This window comes from Archocentrus centrarchus, chromosome 10 (genome assembly GCF_007364275.1).
Source record: "Archocentrus centrarchus isolate MPI-CPG fArcCen1 chromosome 10, fArcCen1, whole genome shotgun sequence".
Classification (NCBI taxonomy): domain Eukaryota; kingdom Metazoa; phylum Chordata; class Actinopteri; order Cichliformes; family Cichlidae; genus Archocentrus; species Archocentrus centrarchus.
In genome coordinates, this window is record NC_044355.1 from 7,845,954 (window position 1) to 7,870,844 (window position 24,891).

The following is a 24,891-nucleotide window of genomic DNA, read 5'->3' on the forward strand; positions in this document are numbered from 1 at the left end:
CTTTATAGGCGGAAAACGCCACAAAGGTCAAGATCCGGATCTGCAGTGCAAATGGTTGTCCACTTAAACTCTGAGACAGGGTGGACTGTCACACTGGATATTCAATAACATATTAATAACTAACAGTGCTCAATACCTCCGATATTTAGAGCGTATCAACAAAACATCAGTTGTTTTTTTTAAAACGGCAAACTTTCATTTTATGCACAATAAAAGAAAAAAAAAGTCAGACAATTCCAATTAACTAACCGACCTGTCAAAGATTCACGTTATATTAAATGGAGGTTAGATCAGTTTTAATTCTTATTTATCAGGAAAAATGCAATTGCGCTGAAATAAATAAAACAGCCTCTACATAATTTAATGAAACTTCAGAAATTCAGTATGTGTAAGAATAGTGGGTTTTTTTTTTGTTTTTTTTTGAAATTATTATTATTATTTTTTTATTCAGCATGCTGAGGCCTAAATGGTTATAACTATTCAAGATGCAGGTGCAGAGGAGGTGACAAATCGAGAGCTTCAATTAACTAATTAAAGGTAGACGGCGTGAACCGGCAATAGCCCGTCACTCGCTGGTCACATTACTCACTGGATTCTCAAACAGACCCCCTGGATGATGAAGGGTTAAGTTTTTAAAATGATTAAATTTCCTACATTGTCCTGATGATGCATTTAAGTGATGCGGGGAAAGTTGGAAACAATCCTTTATTACTACACAGTTTTGACTGATGTTTCTGCTAAATTTTACCTTTTTCTGATCGCAGACTTTTACGCATGCCATCCTCCTTTTTCTTACTGCATAAATGTTTAACTTGAGCAACACAGGAGATTCTGCTCTTTAGCTAACTTCAGCATACATTTTTGTTAAATTAAGCATGACCAAAAAGCAGTCCTATACCCACGAGCCATATATAGATAAAGATAGTTCTCGTGTTTTGAATGAAGTTTCGGTTAAAATAAATGTGTTGGTTGACATTTGGAGTTTAGGCTCTGACCAAAGTAAGTTTTTTCCCAGCTGTCTGAAAGCAGCATGACGTCGTTTACAGTGACCAATCATTAAGCGGCTTTCCTCTTCTCTAGGCCAATGGGACGCGAAAAGGGGTGCCTGTCAGTCACAGGTGAGGGCGTATGGTGAAAAAATTGGGTGAAAAGAGCTGGAGACTGTAGTGAGCCCGGGCTGATGGTAGAGCTATGCGGTGGAGCAGCATCGCTTCTGCGGATGTAGCAGAAACTTTTTACGGCTTGTCCCGAGGGATGCGACCAGGAACCAACACTGGAGGGGAAACGTTAGGAGCCAGCAGTGATCGACGGAGGGAGTAGAATAAAATGTGGATGAACTGACATTTACGCCGCTATCTGGACCGGTTAATTACTGAACCTGAAGTCAGAGCAATCTTCGCTTCTTTGAAAAATGGCCGTTCGTGGCAACTCGCTGATGCCTTTCTCAATCCAAGCTATCCTGAACAAAAAAGACGACAGTCGACACTTGCCAGATTTGGACATGTGCTTCTCAAAGACTGCGTGCTGGAAAATATTTGGGGAGATGAACGGCGGGTCGAGGAGAAGTGATAGTGAAGCTTGTGAGCCGACCGACCAGAAGAGCTACGACTCGGACTCGGGACTCAGTGAGGACAACGACAGCAAGACTCCAGCCGCATGTAAGTCGGAGAAGGACGGAGACCCCGCGTCGGACGTGCCGGAGGAAAGCCTGCAGGAGGAGACGGACCACGAGTCTGCAGCTGCGGAAAACTCCAAGAGTGACACCGAGCCTGGTAATGGTACGGGTAAGTAGGCCAGAAAGATCAGAACGACACCATACCCAAAGGAAAAAAGTATCACTGATTTAAGTAAAAACAATAACGAATCCATGAAACTTTTGGCTTCAAACAGAGTTCACTCTGATAGAGCCGAGTGTTCTTTTAATTTAGATGTTTACACCGCTGCTACAGCTGTGTAGAATTATGAGGAATGTTGCGATGTGTTATTGCAGGACACAGGCCCTATTTGCAAAACTTCTCCACATTTTTCTAGCTTTTACGCACCAATTGTCCTCGTTACGCATGATTATATATGTATACACAGGCTTAATTTTAGACTTTGTCACTATAATGTTGATGGTATGATACGATTTAGGTTCATACCTAAGGACTAAAAGGTATAATCTACCAGAAACACACAACTGGTTTGATTTCAGGATGATCTTTGGTTTCAAAATGAAACAAGAAAATTAAACGCAGTTTATTTCTAATAAAAACTGAAAATAAATACACCATCATATAGGATTGCACATTTCTTTAAGATTTGTTTTTCTCCTTTTCGTCTCACTGATTCAAAATTCATAGCAACCATCATATAATCAACAAGTATGAGTCTAACTGCCTCGAAATGCAAGACAAATATGAGCTTCAAACGCATGCTCCATCTGTGTCCTCCTCTCCCAGATTCCAGCAACCTGGACGAGAAGAGTCTGGATCAACCCAAACAGCGGAAAAAGCGCTCCAGAGCTGCCTTCTCTCATGCGCAGGTCTTCGAGCTGGAGCGCCGTTTCAACCACCAGCGGTACCTTTCCGGGCCGGAACGGGCGGACCTGGCGGCTTCCCTGAAGCTCACAGAGACTCAGGTCAAGATTTGGTTCCAGAACCGTCGGTACAAGACGAAACGTCGCCAGATGGCCGCCGATCTGATGGCCTCAACCCCAGCAGCCAAGAAAGTGGCGGTGAAAGTTTTGGTGCGGGACGACCAGAGACAGTACAGCCCGGGAGAGATCCTGCGGCCCCCGCTGCTCTCCCTGCAGCCGTCCTACTATTACCCCTACGCCTACTGCCTCCCTGCATGGACGCTCTCTGCGTGCGCGGGGAACCAGTGAGAACTTGGTGACTGTATTTATTCGTTTTTATTATTTTTGCTCCCAGGAAACCCAAATAACTTGACTTCTGACAAGAGGAGAAGGCCTGAGGGGACTGCTCAAAGTCTCTCATTGAATTTCCTCACCATGTTGTTCAGGCAAGACAGCAAAAAACATTTGATGGCTTTACACATCCTGCAATACTTTAAAACGACTCTTTCATGTATTTAGTAAGTCCCCCCAACTCTTCCTCCAGGGACCCGTTAAAGAAGACATTTCTCATGATTTAGACACTAAAATCATAAGCAGAGAGACAGGACCTCCTAAAAATGTCACTATGTTATCCTCTGAGGAGTGACACAGCAATAATATTGAACTATTTGTCTCTTTGCTTGGACTCCCTCAAGGACCTCTGAAGCTCCCGGAACCTGCTGTGGAAACCGGAGGCCTTAACAGACTAAAAATGTCACCTTATGTTGATTTATATTTTACATGCGTCTTCCTACCTCTGCAGTGATTTGGAAATAGGCATATTCCATTAACTTCTCAAACAGCTGTCTCTGTTGCAGGTTGTGTTTTTTTTTTTCTCTTGCTGTGTTTGTAAAGGTAAGATAATTCAGCACTTTTGAGCATATACATTACTTTATTTGCATTTACATGCATTATAGTGTGGTTCGCTGTTAGACTGAAAAGAGGCGGTTTATTGAGTTACTGGCCTGATGGCAGGAAGCGGGCTAAAACAAGCCGACCTCTTATTAAAATGTACATGTTTTATTTGTGTTAAATGACTGTTTAGATCGAAAAACATTAAAACATATCAGGCATTACTTTCATTTGGATGCTATTTTATTTTTTTAAGTGTTACGTTTAACGTGGAGGCATACATATACACAAAAATAGATTTTTTTTTTTTAACCTATAATTAAAACCGTTTGAACTCGTTTTCCTCCCGCAGCACTGGTTTACAAATAGGCTCTCTGCCTCTCTTATAACTTAATAGCCAGAAAAAAAAATGCACGAAAACAACATTTGAATTACTGTTGGTATTAACTGTAATATTTCTAGAAATTGCAGCCTATTACGTTGACTTTGGAGGTTAAAGGTTCAGATACAAGCACATTGTGCTGCGCCTCCTTTTTCTCACCGAAAACTCGCTCAGAGCTAAAAATAAATAAACAAATAAATACATTAAATCGGATTAACGTGGCTTTAAAATAATTTAATTACTGATACAAATTAATTGTGGGAGGCGCTTTGAGAGCTAAAATTTATTGAAACACAAATAATATCCTTCTAAATCAATAGTGGAGACATACGGAGTAAACAAAGCAGTATATACAGTTTTTATGTAGCCTATTTAGTATCAATTAAATTATTGTTTATACAACTATCGCTGTAAACATGATTTTGCTTAAGTTGTGTGTCTCGTTTTACTTTCCTCCTGTTTACTATGGTATTACTGCCAAACACTGAGACCTTGTAGATGTCATCTGGGCCACTATGGCTTTCTTCCTAAACACACCTGTCAGACAGTGATGAATGGCTGTGTAATTCCCGGACAGGGCAAACTGACAGCTACCTTTAGGGCCATATGTCAACAGGAGGAGAGGAGTATTCTGGGGTTAAGGAGGCCCATGTCACTGCTGTTAGAAAATAAAAGGGGGGGTTCTCATTTATGACTTTTGGCTGATAAAAGACAATATCTTTTAAAATAAACAAAAAAAAAAAAAAAAAAACACGAAGCTTCTCTAACTTTATGCCTAATAGTGGAACTAAAATATTAGGGGAGTCGTATAAGCTGTTATTCTGTATTCAGTAACGGCCTAAGTGTTAAGTCAGGGTCAGAAGGGAGCTGTCGTGCATTAGACATCCATCGCTTGCCTTGCAAAATACTCCCATTTCTTGCAGACACGAACTCAGCATCCTGTATATTATAAGGTGTTGGCTGTTGGACTCTGAACTCGGCGTGGATGGGTAAAGATCCACTGAAATGTCCAGGTTATGGAGTAGGACACGTGGACGCTGAAAGCTACCAAGATCGTGAAAACTGGAGGTTCCGTTTACTGGGACACAAATGTGAAAAACCAACGCGTTTTACGCACGTTTTTACGCACCGACATCTGGGTACATGTAGTGGTTCAGTTAATCAGTGCCCCATTTTCTTTAACCCTATATGGTAAAACATGCCTACTCGCGAACGGCGCCTGTATGTATGCATCTAATCTCCTTGATGCAGGTATACAGGCCACCTGAAGCCATCGCCAGCGGCAGTGATGCTCCTCATTGGCTCCGTTGGAGCTTGAAGGACAGAGAGGGATACTGGAGAGTGGACCGTCCCACATAGCTTCCTTTCATACCTGCATGTGAAGATATCTGATATAGAGGGACATATCGCGGCTCTTTCTCCTTTCAACCTCTACTATTTGAAATGAAAACACCCCCATCAGTGTACATTAAACCCATTCCAGTGACTCCCCATTATTTCCTCATAGCTGATACTTAGTACGTTGGAATATTAATGTTTTGGTTTGGTAGTTTTGCAATTAGGATTTGCCTTATAAGTGCGTGCGCGCGCGCATATGTGTACGTGTGTTAAAATTTGAATTTGCATTTAATTTGGATTTTACGCACAAACGTTTACGGCAAAAGTAACAGATTCTTCTTCTTTTCAAGGTTATCATAAAAAAGTAGCAGCTTCAACTACATCAAATTAAATCGTGGTCTGTAGAAAGATGCAGATTCGAAAGTTTAATTGAATTTTTTCCCGGAAAAGCAGGAATTACGATTTTGACCAATTAAATCCAAATCAGACATTTTATTCCATCTACTTTTTGGTCGTTTTGTGAAAAATATTCTAATCTTTTTCCTAAACGAGGTCTGGCTTTACTTGATCTCCTGGAGGTCAAGGACAGGTCCACCGCCCGTTCTTGATTTTTATAGAGAGCAGAAGTTATTTTAATTTGAACAGAAACGCCCCATCTGTTTTCTATACTGAGTTATAGTACTGATGATAAAAACCGCCATTAGTTAGACACCGTTTGCCGCGTTATAAAGCCTCAAGGAATCAGCAAAAGACCACCAAATGGTGGATTTAAGTTTGTGATTATGAACAGCTTTCCCTTACTGCCGGATCTAACTTTAGACAGTGTTTGAGTCTTTTCTGCGTGAAGTACAGAAGGATTAAAAAAATAAAAAATAAAAAATACAGGCGATTATAAAATCCCCCTTGTGTCTTTTCAAAGTCACTTAACGCATAGTTGAATGTTTAAATCTAAATTCAACAAACAATTTAAACATTCACTCTTACAAGAACACCAGTTTTTAAAAAGAAAACCTTTGTGTCCCAAAAAGAGTCAAACTGTGAACACGACTTCATTTACTTCAAGATCATTTTTAGCAGCTCACACTGAGAATATTTAACTCCTACAGCTTTTGGTCATTCAGCCTTTATAGGTCTCAGCATTAAAGTTTAATCCGCCTTGTTGTGTGTGTGTGTGTGTGTGTGTGTGTGTAGGTAAATCTAAAATGACTCGTGCTCACAGATCCGTTTTTGTTAATCAGATAAGCTTCTGTTTTGTTGCCACATCTTTTAAATATCCGTTTTTTTGCATACAAAAAAAAAAAAAAAAAAAAAAAAAGAAGAAAAAATGGTATAAACAGCCAAATCTAGACACTCAACGTAGGCTTGAAAAAAATATCCATCGTAGATGCCTGGACGTGGATGTTTTATGCCATTTTTTGGTCACAATCTTTCCATTTTTTTCTTTTTTCGCTATTGTTCCCGGGGAGCACCGGTCGATTGAGGGACGCCAGTAGCGCTCCCGTTACTTCTTTTTATCCGTTTTTTCCCCCATGTTTATTAAATACTGCTCTACTATTTATTTTTACATGAACTGTATTCTCGTGTTTCAAGGACTGAAGCTGCAAACTGAAAAACTCTTATTCAACATGTCAGTTTTGCGACACCAAACTTTTCACTGACTTCGATCATTTTCATAATCACAACATAACGATCACGGGAAATTACCAAAGACATACTGATCTTTGTATTTTCGTGTTTTGGCGCATTTTCATTGAACAGTCTACCTTCAACACAGAATACAATTAATTATAAGTTAGCAAAAGGTCCGAGACCTTTTTCGTTCACTCTCTCTGATGGTTTTAAGTTAAACCCTTTCATCCTACAGCTTTCATATTATTTGCAGATCAAACAGAAAGCAGTCTGAACTTGCAACGCAAAATAAACAGTGAAATTCAAAGTAGCTCCTTGAATTTTTTTTTTTTAAACTGCTGTTTCTTCAGAAATATATTCACCGCCTTCAATTGTGCGTCTCTTCTTACAAAATCCTTTAAAAAAACATTTAGCCATTATTTTCCTCCGAAGCTTTCTGTCCCGCTTGGGAAGCAGTCAATCACACCCTTATAAGGATTTTGGGGTATACTGAGCTGCCATTCACTGCCACCTGCTTCAAAGTGGCCCAGGTGCGGATTCCTCTTCATCCCCCATTCGCGATGCCATCCTTCCCCTGCAGTAAAAAAAAGCAAGTGTGAAAGATGACGATCGTGATTCAAACTCGGGGTTGTAAAACATTACAATAACACAGAACATACAGAAACAGGAGACAGCTGGAGGCACTATGCAGTGAGATGTCTTTGGACACAACTGTAATTCCACAGTTTCCAGATTATAGGTTTTAATGGTAAAATTGTAGGCTATGAAATATTTTGTGTGTATATCCTCATGTTTGACAGATTCATGTTTACTATCCGAGCAAAGATTTAAGATATTCTCCTGATTCCTGTGCTTATTTTAGTGAGTAGAAATGGTGCATATTTGTAAAGTAAACTTAAAACAAAAGAAGTTAGGAATAAGGCTTGAATAAAGCAACAGTTCATGTAAAACACAAATGACTCACACTTCTTTTAATGGTTAACTGAATTGCTTAAATTTTTTTATTTTGTTCAGTGTCAAGGGTTGGAGATTTATTTTACACGCAACTGGTGAGATTTTTTTCCAGCCTGAGCTGTGAACTGAATAACGTTAAAAGCCGTACCTTTCTATCGTTGAATAGAAGGCTGTAAATGTGTAGTTATCTTAATACAGATAATTGACACATGGTGCACAAACGTGTTTATCATCACAAACATAAATAAATAAATAAATACATAAATATTAAAAATTCACTAAAGTAGTTATATACGGTTTTTAGTCCTTTCAAGCCTTTATACTGATATAATCAGTCATCTTGACCTGCATCCCGAGAGTCACTTTTACCATCTGATGTGAGATGTGATTACAGATTAAATGGCAACTTCTAGAGAACTCAATTCAAAATCTTCTGTACAGATAATACAGATGTTGGTTTATAGTCAATATTTCATAAACCCTATTAAAACTAATATTATGATACTGAACAGATGTATGTCTGCTATTTGTTTGTGGAAGTAATAGGTCTCTGTCAGGACTCAGTCAATGGGAATTTCCAGACAGTGCATTAAGTACACACAGATTTGAATGAAGGGGCACCTCTGCTTAGTAGTGGAAGTATTCAGACTGACTACAAGAAGCAATGCCAGCCAAGGCTATACAAAATAAATCATTATAAATAAAAGGTCTGCATTCAAAACTTGACTTAAGGCTATAATAAGCTGCAAAGTAAACATACTTGAAGGATGGCTGCTTTCATGTGTATTACTGGATTGCTGATGTATGATCATTTCACTGAGTGGTAAGAGCTAGAGCTTTTTTAAGAGCCTAAACTGTTTGATGGTGTGTTGTATTGCATTGTATCATATTTCAAAAGATGATTATATGTTTGTGCACAACATTATTATTAGTTATCAAGTTAAAGTAGTGGAACATTTTTTTCAAAAGGTGATGTGACATGCAAAAAAGCCGACAATGGTAATAAAAAAATACACGAAAACAGTACCTTGGTATAGTATATACAGCTCAAAATGTCTGGTTTCTACCCTTGGATCTGTGTAATACAGGCATCTCAGGCACAAAGCACAGAAGCCCCACCCACCTGCTGTTCAAACCTTCTGTTTGTAAAGGGCAGCCAATCAGAAGAAGTTAACTGTAAAGGACGGCAAGGAGCTGAAATGGCTTGTTTCAGACAGAGGGGGTGCACCAAGTTAAACAGGGATTATTTTGAACTGTGGGTCCAAGCACAGCTACTCTAGTAGTCCAAAATGAACATATTTAGCCTTAAATTAATTATTGTATTGCTATGTTGTGGCCTTTCTATTTTTTGGAAGCAAATAATGTACTTTGTACTCTGTTACATTATTTTAAAAGCTTGAGTTGCTTGGTATTTCACAGATGTTGATTATTAACATAAATTTAAATCTACTAATAATTTTTTCTATACTATCATGAAGTGATTAAAGTTGGTGTCAGCTTCAACATTAAACTGAACCAATAATAAACATGTAAATTCTAACATTTGGCAATCATGCACATTGTATATAGTGTTATTATTATTAGTAGTATTAAGGTTAATATTGTTTGTTGATTTTATATATATTCTTTTCTTAACAGTGTGAATTATTATATCTTTATTTATATTTATAATAACTGCGGCTGCTGTTACACCCAAATTTCCCCTCTGTGGGACAATAAAGGCTGTTTCTTCTCTTACCTTGAAACACAAAGACACTTATTTGGGCTGTTATTTTGCAATATTATCTAAATTTAATTTAATTTCAATGGTCACTGGGACGTAAAAAGCAAATGTATAGAAATGGATTCAGGAGACAGACAATCTCTCTGTTTTGAAGATTAGGCTTAAAACTTTTACTTTTGATAAAGCTTGCATAATTCTCCTACAGGTTTCGGTTCATGATTGTTTGATTTCAGTTCACTGATAATTTGCATTTTTACTTTAGGACTTTTCTGAAGTTTATACATTTGTACTTTGGTTGGATTGCTACTTTTACTTAAACAAGGGATCTAAATATTTCTTCAGCCACTTTATTTTACTGAATAACACTATTTTTGTATTGAATGACTAACAGCTATTCAGTTGTCCTGTGTGTCTTCACTTTTCATTAATACTACATGAACCCGAACATAATATTTTGATATCTGTATATAGTGTTTGACGTGTGTGTATATGTGTGCATATGTAAATATATATATATATATATTTATGTATATAGTGCTTATGTATATGTGTATAGTTTTTTGCTATTTTATTTTATTCTATTGAATTTTAGTTTTAGTTTTTAGTTTAGTTATTTGTTCTTACTCATCCTTTTCATTTTTTCTCTGTATTGAGCTGCTGTAATGCACAAATTTCCCCGTCGTGGGATCATTAAAGTTTTTTTTTTTTTTATCTCTCTGAAAAATGTATGTTTTCTTAGGCACTTTAAAGGTTGTAAGCATTTTATTTCTGCTATAACTGCCTGATTCCCAAACACCCTCTCACCCCCTCATTGGTTTTTGTCTCCCTTTGTGTCACCTCTCTTAACCTTAACATACTATTCATATTCTATGCCTTCACAGCATGGTCCAGGTCAATTTTGACTGAGGCCAAGAATTCCCTCATAATAATTGTCTACAATAAATTTTGAACTACAGATTAATTTAGAATGTATATATAACCTATCTGATATTAATAAATGGATGATTAATCCTTAATTAATGTTTCAGTGAGCCAGAAGAGTATATCTTTTGGGTTTTACAGCACTTGTTTTTGGAGAAAAGCATCTGTTATCACACAGTATCATGTCCTGTTTTACTTAAGACATGGAAACATAACAGCAATGATTTATTACATTCATCCATTTTCTACTGCTTATTCGGGTTCTGGTTGTGGGGGGTAGCAGTCTAAGCAGAAAAGCCCAGACTTCCCTCACCGTGGGCCACTTCTTCCAGCTTATTGTTCCCAAACCAGCCGAAAGATATAATCTCTCCAGCAAGTCCTGGGTCTGTCCTAGGCCTCCTCCCAGTAGGATATGCCCGAAACACCTCACCTAGGAGGCATCCAGAAGGCAACCTAGTCAGATGCCTGAACCACCTCAAACAGATCCTTTCAACTTGGAGGAGTAGCGGGTCAACTCTGAGCCCCTCTCGAATGACCAAGCTCATCACCTTAACTCTAACAGAGAGCCCATCCACCCTTAGAAAGAAACTCATTTCCACCACTTGTATCCACAACCCAATATTTTTGGTCACTACCCAGAGTTTGTGACCATAACTGAGGGTAGGAACGTAGATTGACCGGTAATGAAAAGCTTCACTTTCATGCTGAGCCCTCTCTTCACCACAATAGAATATGTCTGTCAATCTAATGCTCCACTCTCCCTTCATTCGTGAACAAGACCACAAGATATTTAAACTCCTCCACTTGGGGGGCAGCATCTCGGCCTGGACTTGGAGTGGGTTGAGAACCATGGTTTTGGACTTGGAGGTCTCATTTTCGCCGCTTCAAACTTGGCCACGAACCACTCCAGTGGAAGCTGAAGATCACCACCTGCTGAGGCCAACAGAATGACATCATCTGCAAAAATCAAAGATGAAATGCACAGGCTACCAAAGTGGAGACTCTCCATAAAATCTATGAACAGAATTGGTGACAAAGTGCAGCCCTGGTGAAGTCAAACACCTACGGTAAATTAGTTCGACTTACTGCTGGCAATACGGACCCAACACTTGCTGCAGTTGTACAGGGACTGAATGACCAGTAACAAAGGGCCAAATACCCTGTACTTCTTCTTAACCTAAAAGTGCAGGGAATCACCCCTCTTGTGCACCGGGGAAAACCCCATCGTGCAGGTAGCTGCCTCAGACCTAGAAGAACTCCAGAGTGGAACAAGGAAATTGGTTCCACAGCATGATCTGTGTGTTGAGTGCTTTGCATACCCAAATAGATCTAGTTAGTACCTCTCAACCTCATGCACCAGCTCAGCCTCCTTCCCCACCAGAGAAATTACATTCCATGTGCGACAAGCTAGTTTTGGAAGCTGGAAACAGACCGCCAGGACCTTCACCCCTTAGTGACCACTGAAAGTACTTTAAACTGCAAGTTACACTTTAACCTTACATTCATGCAGCACTTTATCAACCTCACATCCATGACCAGTTTGGAATCACCACTTAATCTAACATGCATGTCTGTGGACTGTGGGAGAAAGCTGGAGTACCCGGAGGAAGTTTGTACTCCAGAATACCTGGACTGGGTCAAACATGCAAACTCCACATATAAAGGCTGCAGCCAGGATTTGAAGCAGAAACCTTGCTGTGAGGTTACAATTACAATTAGTGTGACAGTGTCAAGGTACCCCTTGAATTCTTTTATCACTGTCCCATAAAAAAAATTCAGACATATGGCATGTACAGTTTTACAGTTACAAGATTTCCCAAAACCACAATTTTCCTTGATTTAACTCACATTGGTGGATCTAAAATATATCTCAACCAGTGACGTGCAGTCAGGGGAGGCAGGTGAGGCACGGCCTCACCTGTCATCGTGGAAATATAAAATTAAAAAATAAATTAAATGGTTATATTCATTCAGTGATTTGTATTTTAAAGTTCTTTTCCATTTAACTACACCATTTTTAGATTAGTTTTTTCAAAATCGCTGAATTTTCGCATTTGCCGGTCAAATACTAAGAGACGAACGGTGAGGCACCAGCCCGGCGAGCCGCACCACGGATTGCGCAATCCGTGGTGCGGCTCAGTATAGTCATTGCCAATGACTACTAACTGTGCTGGCATGCTATGCAGTGAGACCGGATTACTTTCCGGTCTCACTGCACTTTTACTATATGAACTAAATTTCCATATTTTAGCTGGTGTATATAATGCACAGTTTATTTTTTGTTTTTTTCATTAACAACTGTATGTGTGTGTAATGCATTCTTGTGTTGAGCGATCATGAAACTGCTGCGAAGAGACTCTAGGTGAGGCACGCAGTTCTCGTGCCTCATGGTAGGGGGCGCTGGTGATCCCAGGGACTCTACGACTCCTCGGCGGCAAGCTACCATAAACAGTTAGCAAGGCCAGTTAGTTTTTCCTGTTGCTTGGCCTTATGTTCAACATGGAAGATTACATAACTCAACTGAAAGAATTTTCTAAACTGGACTTTCAATCGAAGCAGAAGATAATAATTAAAGGAAGACCAACACCGGAGCTAAAAGGTTTGCTTCAGACTATGTTAATGTTAAACAAAACAACTGTTGCCAATCAAATGGTGAATAAGCTATATGTTTGTAAATCTGATGTGATGACGTCAGTGCCTCACCAGTCACGACCCTCACCGCACGTCACTGATCTCAACATATACAAAAAATTGCAGCACCTGTAAAACAGTATAAAAATTTAAAATATTTTGTTTTTTGTTTATTCTGGGTGACTTTAAAAAAAAAAAAAAGTCTTCAAATTTCAGACTAAAAGAATGAAATTTATTTTTGCTGCTGTCAAATGTTAACAGTATGTAACGGTTAAAACAAATCCACAGGTTACCCCTGCATAAATACTTAATATATTTAATTTCTTTTAGGTGCTATTTGTTGTACTTTTTATATATCTTTTAAACCTACACGTTGACCTCCTGTTGCCATAGTAACGGCAACGCGTCACACACAGGACTTAACCACACACACACACACACGCGCGCGCACCGTGGAATCGGTTTCCGGTTCGGATCTTTCTCCTGTAAAGAAGGGCTTCATGGCAATACGGACAAAATTCACAGACTGAAATGCCAAATCCTGCGGCTTGGCTTTCGGTAGACGATACTCCCGCTTTAACCAGAAAAATCAGCGCTGGTGGAGGCAACGGCGGGTGGAGCGGATCATACCGAAAGCTGGTGCAGCCAGTCGAGTCTTAGCGGAGTCAAAATGGCGTCTGCGTGCCCACTCAGCGCTCGTCTAATCCATCTGTGATTATTAGCCTGACAGCTCCGCACAACCACCCGCGACTCGTTTCTGCTGTTTGGGTTTTAACCGCTGATACAGTCGGAGCGATTTTTGTTTGTTAGTTTTGTTGTTTTTAGCGCCATGTCGGACTCGGAGGAGGAGAGCCAGGACAAGCAGCTAAAAATCGTAGTGGTGGGAGACGGAGCGAGTGGGAAGGTAAGACTACCGCAAACAAACAAAAAAATCGCCCACCTGCATAACGTTAGTGAAGAGGCCATGCTTGAGAAAGTGTAACATTTCCACGCCTGCAGACAGCTTTTGATGGCTCAGTCAGTTTCTGCTGACACTGCTCTGTCCTCGCAGTCACCATGGCGACCGACGCTAGTGTAGCCACAGCTGCTAATGAGCTAATACCACAGCTAACAACCCCAGCAAAGCGAGGGAAATTATCATCAAAGCTGACGTTTACACCGTCAAATAAACGCCCCAGCCCAGGTGTCACTTTAGGTTCTCCGTAAATGGTGGCCCACCTGTAGCCGGCCCGTGACGTACACACCGCAGCACCTGAAGGCTATCAGGCTAGCCAAGGAAAGAAAGCGAAAGTTGTTGCTCATAGTCATAGACACTCTCAGATGACATTCAAAGAGTATAATTTGTTTTTTTGGAAGGTGTATTTGTCATTTTTAGGTTTTTAAATGCAACCAATTTTATATCAGAAGGCTAGTCAGTAAAGTTCAAGTAAACTACAGTGACTAAGACATCTTTTTTTTTTTTTTTTTAAATCAAATTTTCCATGCAGCCATTGAGTTTCTATATTTAGGCTTGTGAATCAGGCATGTGGTAAATGGACTGGTACTTATACGAGGTGTGTTTCAGAACTAAGTGTGGCGTGTTAGCTATGAGTGTGTGTGTGTGTGTGTGTGTCACTGAAGATTTGGGTCCCCACGATCCCCATGCACCATCTGCCTGGCACACTCAACGTTGGACTCAGTCCTCCTTGTTGAAGGCCTTCCACTCCTGTCTTCTTTCGCACCCTCATGTCCCTGTTCGAACCTCTTGTCCCACTCAAAAACACGTGAGTGTGACATCAGCTCATCTCCATACACTTGCTGCAGCTTTCATTGTGCTTCTGATGGAGTTTTCATCAACTGGATGAGAAATTCCAGGTTGATTTGTTTCTCTCCTCGTTGCTGAACGATCTGAAACAGAGGGCATCTATTCAAAAACATGTAAAAAAAAAAAAAATTCAATGGCTACAGAGAGCTGAGTTGACACCTATATGCTCCTTAGATCTTACATCACATGATGACACAATCTGCCAATCCCTCCCCCACTCATAGCTAATACAGCACATTCAGTCCTGGACCTTTCCCGACACACCTCATATATAGTGCTTTTCTGCTTGGTTAACCCAATCACACGCATCCATACAGCACTTTTATCTATGCCTAAGTGCTTTCTAAAATTCACACACACTCGCACTCCGGTGGGTACATTGTGGGTAACTTGGGGTTCAGTATCTTGCCCAAGGTTACTTTGGCATGCAGACTGGAGGAGTGAGTGATTGATCCACCAACCTTTTGATTGGCAGATGACCTGCTGTGTCAGGTCAGACTATGTTTTACAGGCATTTTAGATTAAATTAAAACTTGTGAATGAATTGCCAACCATTGCGTTCCACACACCACACAGCTACAGGAGAATGGTAGTTTATTTAGTATTTAATCCCACTCACTAACTTTGTGCTTCCAAGGGGGTTACTATTCCTGCACATAACTTGGCTCCTGATGCAACATGTTTTTTTTTTTTTTTTACAACAACAGAAACAACTGTAAACCATACAAGGAACATTGTAAACCAGTAACACAACTATAACAGATATGTAAATACATTAAAACAGAATACAATTCCCTTAAACCAAATTCAACAAACACACTGTCATAGAGCACACTGGAATATCCCATGTGGTCACTCTTGACCTACTGTATGAGTGGCCCTTGATGTGATTCTCATTTTCCAGTATGGGCTTTTATGAAATTGAGCTTGACATCCCTGCGTGATTTCCACCCAGAGGGAATAGCATCTCAGCCCTCAGGTAGGGTGAGCAGATCCCACCAAACTAAATGTGGGAAAGCGTGTGTTCATATAGAAAACGTTATGTTAAGAGGTAGTCTAAAAATGTGGTGCGTCTAACTTAACTATACAGATGACAAGTTTGGTATTAATCACGTGAGGGTCAGATTTATTTTATTTTATTTGACTGCAATTTTATCAAACAGTAATGAAAGCTCAGTTTAATGTTATTGTCTTATGTGTTAGCTTTTTTCTTTTGCAATAGCTGTCAAAAACTATTAACTGTTATTTAAGCTGCTGTTCAGTAAAAATCTTTGGGGTTCAGTGAAGATACATCCATTGATCAACACATCTGTTTTTGACTATTTGCTTCGTGTTTGGGTTAACTTTTGTAAACTAGAGCAAGTCAAAATGTGGAACAATTAAAGGTTAAAGCTCCAAGATATGTAGTTAGCAGTTACTGAAAACTCAGAACTGCAGAAAACCTCCTGGTAGCTCTTTTTAAGACTTGGCGTACCCGTACAATTTATGTGCCTGATAGTTTTCCTGTTTTTACTGCTCACCTGAACCATATCGAGGCTCGTTAATGACTTGCTTGCATTCAGATGCTCTTTGTGAAGGGGTTGCCTATTTTGTACAGGTTTTTAACTACAAATTAGGGCTGCAACGATTCCTCGAGTAACTCGAATTATTCGATTATTAAAAAAAAAAATCCTCGGCACAACTTTGTTGCTTTGATTCGTTTAAACTCTGCAGCGCTCAGGTGTCACTGCTTAAGTGGAGCATTTCATCCACATTAACAGTATTAAAGTTCTCTGTCGCTGCGATTGATTTTGTTATTTGGAAAAAAATGACCCTTTAACACAGAGTGGCTCATTGCTGACACGTTTTTCCACACCTCCACTACCCTCTACACCCGTTGAGGCTGGGCTGAGAATTTCAGTTGTTAGCTACCTGAATGGATTCCTATCACTACAGTTTGCTAGCGAGCAAAATGTGAGAGCTTTTACTGAGACAGTGGAGTGAAAAGAAATGTTTTTCTAGTGTCCAAAGCAGCAGCGCTTTTTCATTTAACTGGGAAACAGCTGGAGGAGCCCTTCATCAACCACCAGATCAACAAGTGTCAACATGAAGAAAAGAGAACTTTTTAGTTGCTCCATCCACCGCTGTTTGTTTCACACAGCAAAAAAATCGGCAGTGAAACTACGGAAGTTAGAATATGCAGATGAACTGTTAATAAGACAAAAGTATTTCTTATTGGATTACTTGATTAATCGACAAAATAATCAATAGAATACTCAATTACTAAAATAATCAATAGTTGATGCCCTACTACAAATAAACATATTTGTTGGTTGTTTCACACACACACAAAAAATTAGATTGTCTGAAAAAGTTCATAAAATTTGACAAGATTTCAGTTTACTGTGCTACAGTCTTGAGTCACCCCTTATTTCTTTATAGCTTGCTTCGAAAATGGGCAGTAGGTGCATCTGTATATTAAAACACATCTGAGCATAAATGAAAATACAGTATATAAGGTAAAAACAGAGTTTGTACAATTCTGATGAGCGTGAAAGTCAATATTTGGAATGGCCAAGTTTATTCTTCAACACAGCCTGAACTCTCTTAGGCAAGCTTTGTTGTAATTTCTTAAAGTAGTCTTCAGGAATAGCTCTTCAGGCTTCTTGAAGGACATTCAAAGCTCTTCTTTGGATGTTGACTGCCTTTTATTGCGTTCTCTGCCAAAATGATCCCACACTGCTTCAGTAACGTTGAGGTCCGGGCTCTGGGGAGGCCAATCTATGACTGATAGTGTGCCCTTTCTATCCAAGTATGTTTTTACTACATTGGCAGTGTGTTTCGGATCATTGTCATGCTGAAAAATGAAACCGTTGCTGCTCAGATGCTTTCCAGATGGTACTGCATGGTGGATGAAAATACTACTTTTAGTACTTTTCTATGTTCATAATTTCATCAATTTTGACAAGATTGCCAACACCAATGGGTGAAACGCAGCCCTAAACCATGACAGGGCCTCTACTGGGTTTTGCAGATGGCTGTAGGCATTCCCTGTTGTACCTCTCTCCTGACCTTCTCTATACATATTGACAATGACTTGAACCAAGCATTTCAAATTTGGATACATCACTCCATAAGTGAGTTTCGATGCAGTTCAATTTGGCATACCGCAGCCTTTTTTTCCCTGTTTCCCTTCTTTAAGAAAGGCTTCTTGACAGCCAGTCTTCCACTGAGACCATTTCTCATGAGGCTTCAGTGAACAGTAGATGGATCAACTGAAGGACCAGAGGCATCTCTCAGGTCTTGTGTCCAGGTCTTTGCTGGATTTTTAAGGACATGACTTTCAGGTGCTGTTCTTCTGCTGTAGATAGATCTTGACCACTTTAAAAATTACAGTCAAGTCTGGCTCCTTGGAAGCAAAGTAGAAAAAAAATGACGGGTGGCTTAAGACTTTTGCACAGAAGTGTAGTTTCCAGTGTGAGTATGGCAGAGTGAAGATGTTACAAGTGTGCAACAAACTTTGCTCTGTGTTCCCTTTTATTTCCGAACCTTTCCTCTACTTGAGCTAAACCTTTGCACAATATTAATGAGTGTTAGCTGCTGTTGAACAACCTGTTTCAGTACAAAAAATCTACAGAAAGTCTGTGATGTGATGATTTAATGACTGTCATTATGCCTGTCTAAAAGCCTGGTCCATGAGTGAGCCCTCTAACACTAGTGAATTGTGCGTTTATATTTTATATTTACCATAAGAAAATATGGATAAAACCTAATCACCACAGAACGGACACCGAGGAATAATAAACAGTAACATGGATGCAATCCTTTAACTTAAAGGCACAGAACTCTAAACTGAGCTTTTGTGGATGTTAGCAGATGATCTTCATTTCAATACAAGTGCGCATTTTTCCTCCAAAATTTATTATGTGTTGTTCCAACTTTGAAAACAGCAGCATCTTTTTTTTTTTTTTTTTGTCCATCAAGAAAATCCAGGGGTCTGTTTTTACAGCGTTCATGGACTGTAGTTTTGATTCTATCTCAAAGATAGCATGATGAATTTAGATCTGAAGCAATCTGTTGTTCTAAATCTATTAAGTCTACCCAGCCCTTAATCCATGTTGCATGTGCTGTTGAACTTCGTTGTGGGCCATGTGCCTGTGGTGTGGTGCTTTAATGAAACTGAGATTGAGTGTCCACTGTGAATAAGTATTTGTTTATGCATTTATCTGCTGTGTAATTCCCACCCACAGCTTGTATTTTAGTTCAGACTGATCACGTTTGTCAGACCTGTTATTTTTTTTTTTTTTTTTTGGCCAGTGTGCTTGAAGAAAAAACTGAAAATATCACTTCACCTGAAGACAGAGTGCATTGGTTGTTGTCTGTGATTATACTTGAGCCACATAATACAATAATAAAAAAAAAAATCTGTTCTGATCCACAGGTGTTTGCTTACATTTATCAGCATGAAACCTGTGTAGACTTCATGTGTGCCGTTGTGATACTTTTAATTGTAAAGTTGTTTCCTGCCATGATTTTGTCAGTCTACTTTTTCTACAACTTCTCGTAGTTTTTTATAGAAACTGGTGTGTGGGTCATTTATGTATATGTTTGTTTTTAAAACATTAAAGGCTTTGACTTTATTGTAATTTTCCACTTCTTCAATCGGTGCTTTGTAATGCTTTGCAGTCAATCATGACTAACAGGCCAAAAATAAGATTTTCTGCAACAGAAATTTGATGGTAATCCTAATTCTTATTATATAAAATTGATTTAAAATATAATTTATTACATTAGAACGTTTTAAATTATGTCATAGATAAAGTAATCAATAAAGGTATAATAAACACAAATATAACCATTTTAGAAAAAAGCTTGGGCTCTTTAAGGTTTAAATGTTAAAATAAAATAAACACAGAGATCTTACATGTTGCAACAAACCATATCATATATGCTTAAAAACAAAAAAAAAAAATCCCTTTATAACCACCTTGTTTCAACGAATTGCTTATTTTCATTGTTCTGATTAGTAAATAAGGCAGGATGATTTCTCACAGTCCCTGACCTATTAAACTGCTGCTGTTTGCTCCTCTTTGGCTAAAGCTCAGCCGTGTGCATGAACATACAAAATATCATAGTTGATAAAAGCTACAGTTTGCCTGGCTTGTGCAGCTGCTGGTTGTTTTCCATCAGTATGCCTCTTCTCTTCTGGCCAAGGACCCTCATTTGGCTCCAGAGAGAGGCCCCATTTAACAAAATTATGCCTGGAAGCCTATATGAGAACTGTTGCTGTTTTCTCAGTTGATGGAATAAAATAACAGTGGGAAGATAGTCACACACAAAGACTTCTAATATAGTCGTTGCATTGCTAAACTTACATGAGCTAGTTAGTTCCTGTCCCCTTTCAAACCCACTGGACTGAATCATATTCATTAAAATCACTTAAAAGACTTGGAATAAAAAAGGCCTAACTTACATCAACAACAGTGGATTTTTTTTCCTAGTTACACCAAACAGTCATTTGCAGAAAAGCATGGAGGTCGTCATGACAATTCAGCAATGTTTCTTCTTCTCCACCGCATCTCGAATCCCTGAGTGAACGTGAATGTAAGGCAGGTATGTCAAGTGCCTCTCGGCTACACATCCCCTTTCAAAACTAATCTCTCGGTCCTCTGGGAGAAAGAAAATTAATGTAGCAGTAATAGTGAGACCCAATGAGAAAAATGAATGTTCTCATTCTGGAAAGTTGACATTTTTTTTTTTTTTTTTTCTTTTGGGGTGTGTGTGTGTGTGTGTGTGTGCGCGCAGAGAACACACAACTCAACTCAGTTCCCAGTAGATACGCTACATTAATAACCCTCCTCACGCTGCTGCCAGGTGTCAGCTCGTCACTGTCTGAATGACTTACCTGCTTGTCTGTTTTGGGCAAAAAACAGAAGCCCTGCCCCCCGTTTTTGAGTAGGCACCACTGACTGACATCTTGAATGCCATTTCCCCCCTTATTAATGTCAATTTGCTGAGCAAATTGCAATTGGATCCGTTTTTCTTGGACTGCGTTTTCAGCGGTATTTTTGCTTGTGGTCGGTTGTCCATTCAGAAATACAGCGAGATGTGGGGAGGCTTGTCCACCTGAGCGAGATGTTTTTAAAATATGGAGTCTCACATTTAGCCAGATTCTTAAGGCGCTGGGTCTAACTTACACACAGGTCCATTTTTCAACCTGAGTTATAAGCTACTCAGTTTTTCCTAAATATTTGCTGTTCTCTGACCCATATGCTAAAAGGAGCTTTAGGCACAGGCCCTGTACATTAATGGATATTATACATCACCAAAGTTTATATTGATTTTAACTGTTTAGGGGAAATAACGAGGCAGTTTGATACCTCTTTTGAGTTGCATCACATGAGCTCTGAATCAGCCTGCCATATTTTTTCCCTCTCTCCCTGTTTCTTGTTTCAGTAGAACTTCCCCCCCATTTCCCGGCATTGGTATCACTGGTGACCCTGTACTGTTCTCTGTTTGAGTGTCAGGATTACGCCAGCTTTTACATTTGCTGGTTAGCTCCAATTGTACGGTGGAAAAAAAGGACTACGCTGAGGGAAGTGAGCCAAGCTACTGAAATGCCAAGACAAATGGCCGATGAGGCCAACGCGAGCATGTGGAATAAATTTTTGCTGTCCGAGCTTGTTATGCCTGTGTTGTCAGTGATTGTTTGGGCTACTTAAATGGCCGATTTTCTCCTTGTTGCGTCAGTCACCTCTAGTAATTTTTCAGTCACTCTTGAGCCCGTGACACGCTTCACAGGCTGAGATTAAAAAAGTCTGCATGTCTTGAATTTTTAGAGAATTAGGGGGATAAAACATTATTCCGAACCCCAAAGGAAGTGTTAATCAAGAGTGCCTTTGGCAAAGGTTAGAATTGCTCAATCAATAGGGTTAATTAAAAGATTAGATTTACTTATACTGTCATCTTCAAGAAAACCAAAACTGTTTACTTTACAAAATTTTGTGTAAACTATGATAAACACTATCTGAAATGGCACCTACCCTGGAGTAACAGGAGCAAAATCCTGTCTTATTTGAAGCATTACTTGACTGAACCAAAACCTTCTAAGCATGAATGGAGATAGATAAAGTCACAGGCTCAAGTGAAAGCTTAATGGATTGAAAGAGAGTTTAATTTTAAGTCCTCTAACGCTCAGTAATTGTCAAGTGCCACATTAAAATGCATTTGCTGCCACATGAACACTCAGGGAATCCCACTGCTTCGCTTCTCTGTTGTGTTTATGTAAGCACACTGCTCTAAAGATTGCTAATAGACATTCAGCACTTCATTTTTTTCCCTATCCTCATCCATCAAAATGAATTAAACTTGGCATGTCAAGCCTGCACAATGAATTCCCATGAATTTCACGACAGCCCCTAACATGCCATTTTTTTTCCCCCCCTCCTTAAACACAACAGTGACAGTGATGGAGGTTTTATAATTTGTGGCAATTATTAGGTCTGCAGTCCGGAGACATGACACATACTCTGACACCTGTTTTGGTAATTCACGTTGATTTTCACTGTCACACTCGTGGTTGAGTAGTGAGACAGCAGAGGAGGCAGGCATTTACATCAGAGACCCGTCTAGTCAATCACGGAGTATTTGTGGGAGCTTAAAATGGATGTGAATGATCACAGATTTCAAGGTTTCACTTCCAAAGAAATGCCCCTTGTGGCTCCATGCTATTGTGGAAAAGAATCACACAGAAGTGTTGTTATATGATAAATTATACCCTTGTATTTTTAGACATTTTAGAAAATAAAATATTGTAAAAAGCTTATTTTGGCTTTCGGTTAGTGTGAATGAAATCAAAGTTTTTCTCCTGCTGCTCCCAGTGATATGTCACTTTTTCAAGAAGTTCTTTAATGTACTGTATATTTTCTCTGGAAGGAATTTTGCAGCATCTTGCATTTTTCCTTGGTCTATGCTGCTATTTGAATTGGGTTTTTATGTTGTGCATGCATGTGTAAATATATTAGACACATAATATGCACCAAATGACAGTTTCTCCTTTTATCCTCAAAGCGTTTTCTTTTAAATTGTTTTGAAAGGCGTATTATTAAAGTCCCATTGATCACTGCAGAGGTGTTTGGCACTCATGCTCAGCGTCTCGCCTTTTGTCTTTCTGTTTCAGACATCACTCGCCACCAGGTTTGCACAGGAGGCCTTTGGGAAGCAGTACAAACAAACCATTGGCCTGGATTTCTTTCTGAAGAGAATTAGCCTTCCAGGTGAGACACCTTTGTAATCTTTAGGGAGAAGTGTGTGTCGCACTTGGGTGTGCTGGCACACTGCCGATTTGTAATTCCAATAAAATGCTGATGATAATACACAATGAATACTCAAACAGAACAGACTCTGTTAACTGTGAGAGGTGGTTTGTATTCTGTATATCAGCCTTAAGCTTTTGGATGTGTAAAATTATGAGTGGTGAGTAGAATACAAATAGAAAAGTCTGTTAATTTGGCAAAGAGGCCTGTTGTTCCAGGCCACATTTATCCATCAGGTAAACTCAGGAGCTGAATGCGTCTTTTCTGGGAGCTCCTCATTGTAGAGTGTCTGTCACTTCTCAGGCTTATTCAGCCTGAAAGGTCTTCTCTCCAGAGCAAACAGCACACACACTCTCTCTCTCTTTTTTTTTTTTTTTTGAGGGGTTGACTCCACAAGGCCAGTGAACAGGTTATGTCCAAATAAGCGAGCCTTGCTCATAATTCTGTGGGCACGGTACAGAGTAAATACATTAACATTTTATATCCATAACGCTGATCCCCCAAGTTCAACTGATCTTTGTCCTGCACCACATAAAATACTGATGTTCCTATTTGTTTATGTTGAGCCTGCAGAAATAAAGCTACGCTCTGTATCCCCTTTAGATGTGTAAAATAAATGTTTATTGACTAGTGCTATATTTAGACGAAAGCACTCCGTTTTTACTTCCTACCATGTGAAATGGGGATTTTCAGCATTTTAAATGGCATTTCTCGAGCTCTGCCAAAGCCTAAGCTCCAGAAATCTGCAAAGTGGCTCCATTCTTTCATTACTAATAAAACAACATTAAGCGAGGGCAAATTAAGTGCTAAAAGTAAAAGTTATGCTGATTTGTGACTTGGCTGAAGGATTCTATTTTGATTTTGTGTCAGTTTCAGCTTATGAGACTTAGGAGAACTAAACCCCCAAAAATGTTGTGGTGGAGTCAGGATGAAAAGAGCCAACCATAAGCATAGGCTGGGCTCGGCTCCTTAATACGAGCTCGAACAAACGCTGTTGATCGTTTGACTTCTCTTTCCAGTAAGTTTCTTTCCTGAAATAATCACAGATCTTTTCAGCGTTAAATTGTAAGCTTTGTTTGAATCTAGTGTGCATATGTCTGTATCACCGGGGCACCAACAACACTGGGTTCAACAGCGGACTTGTTAAATGGCCCATTTTCTGGGGAATTGGGTGTTGATGAGCTGATGAAGAGGAGGGTGGCTCTGCGAGCTGGGTGGTCCCAAACTTTGTTAGGACCCCCACCTTGCCTTGTATTGGAGAAGTTGTGTGGTTCTCCAGGTCTCTATGGGGCTGTAAGGGTCTTTTGCAGCAGGGGGGAGAGTAGCCTATAGCCAGCGTTGGCCCCTCTCACCATGAAGGCCCAGCTTGTCAAACTTAATGTACATTTTCCAACGTGGGGAGAGGTGAGGCGAGGCCGGCTGGCACACAACAGCCTCCTCTGTGTGTGCTTTTTATAACAATACCTCTTCCAGATGTCCCTGCCAAACCAGTGAGGTACAGGCGGTGAAGGGGATTGAGCAGAGGTGAAATTCACTTGATAACTTCTGTGAGAGTCTAGCTTTCGGAAGCCTTTCGCCCGTATCACCTTCAGGACACGCGTTTCTCTTACCTTGTTATCAGTTTTAAAAGTTTGTCTATTGGACTCACAGTTGCAGTTTTCACTTCTTCCAGAGCGTAAGCAGAAAAATGTCAGCTCTGCAGAGTCAGCGTGAATCTTTGAAACACAAATAAAGCTAGTGTGTGAGCACGGTGGATGGGTGGGGATG

At 39.6% G+C, this 24,891-nt stretch overlaps 2 protein-coding genes across 3 annotated transcripts in view; both read left to right on the top strand.

Annotated features, from left to right (window-relative positions):
• Window positions 1-1,183: 1,183 nt before the first annotated feature.
• On the top strand, window positions 1,184-3,678 carry nkx3-2 (NK3 homeobox 2). Its single transcript, XM_030739079.1, has 2 exons — window positions 1,184-1,784; window positions 2,442-3,678. Exons 1-2 carry the CDS (start codon window positions 1,412-1,414, stop codon window positions 2,864-2,866), a joined length of 798 nt encoding a protein of 265 aa, XP_030594939.1. The 5' UTR covers window positions 1,184-1,411; the 3' UTR covers window positions 2,867-3,678.
• A 9,782-nt stretch (window positions 3,679-13,460) lies between these two features.
• The window catches only part of rab28 (RAB28, member RAS oncogene family), a 34,797-nt gene continuing 23,366 nt past the window's right edge, over window positions 13,461-24,891 (top strand). For both annotated transcript variants that reach the window (XM_030739080.1, XM_030739081.1), the window contains exons 1-2: window positions 13,461-13,930; window positions 22,989-23,085. In XM_030739080.1, the coding sequence (XP_030594940.1) occupies window positions 13,856-13,930; window positions 22,989-23,085 (172 nt within the window). In that variant the 5' untranslated portion in view covers window positions 13,461-13,855. The remainder of the gene's footprint in view (window positions 13,931-22,988; window positions 23,086-24,891) is intronic.

Bases quoted from the DNA above. Each gene is read 5' to 3' on its own strand.
- nkx3-2 (XM_030739079.1), top strand. From the start codon at position 1,412: ATGGCCGTTCGTGGCAACTCGCTGATGCCTTTCTCAATCCAAGCTATC. The intron at 1,785-2,441 runs GTAAGTAGGCCA...CTCCTCTCCCAG, and splicing joins CGAGCCTGGTAATGGTACGG to ATTCCAGCAACCTGGACGAG.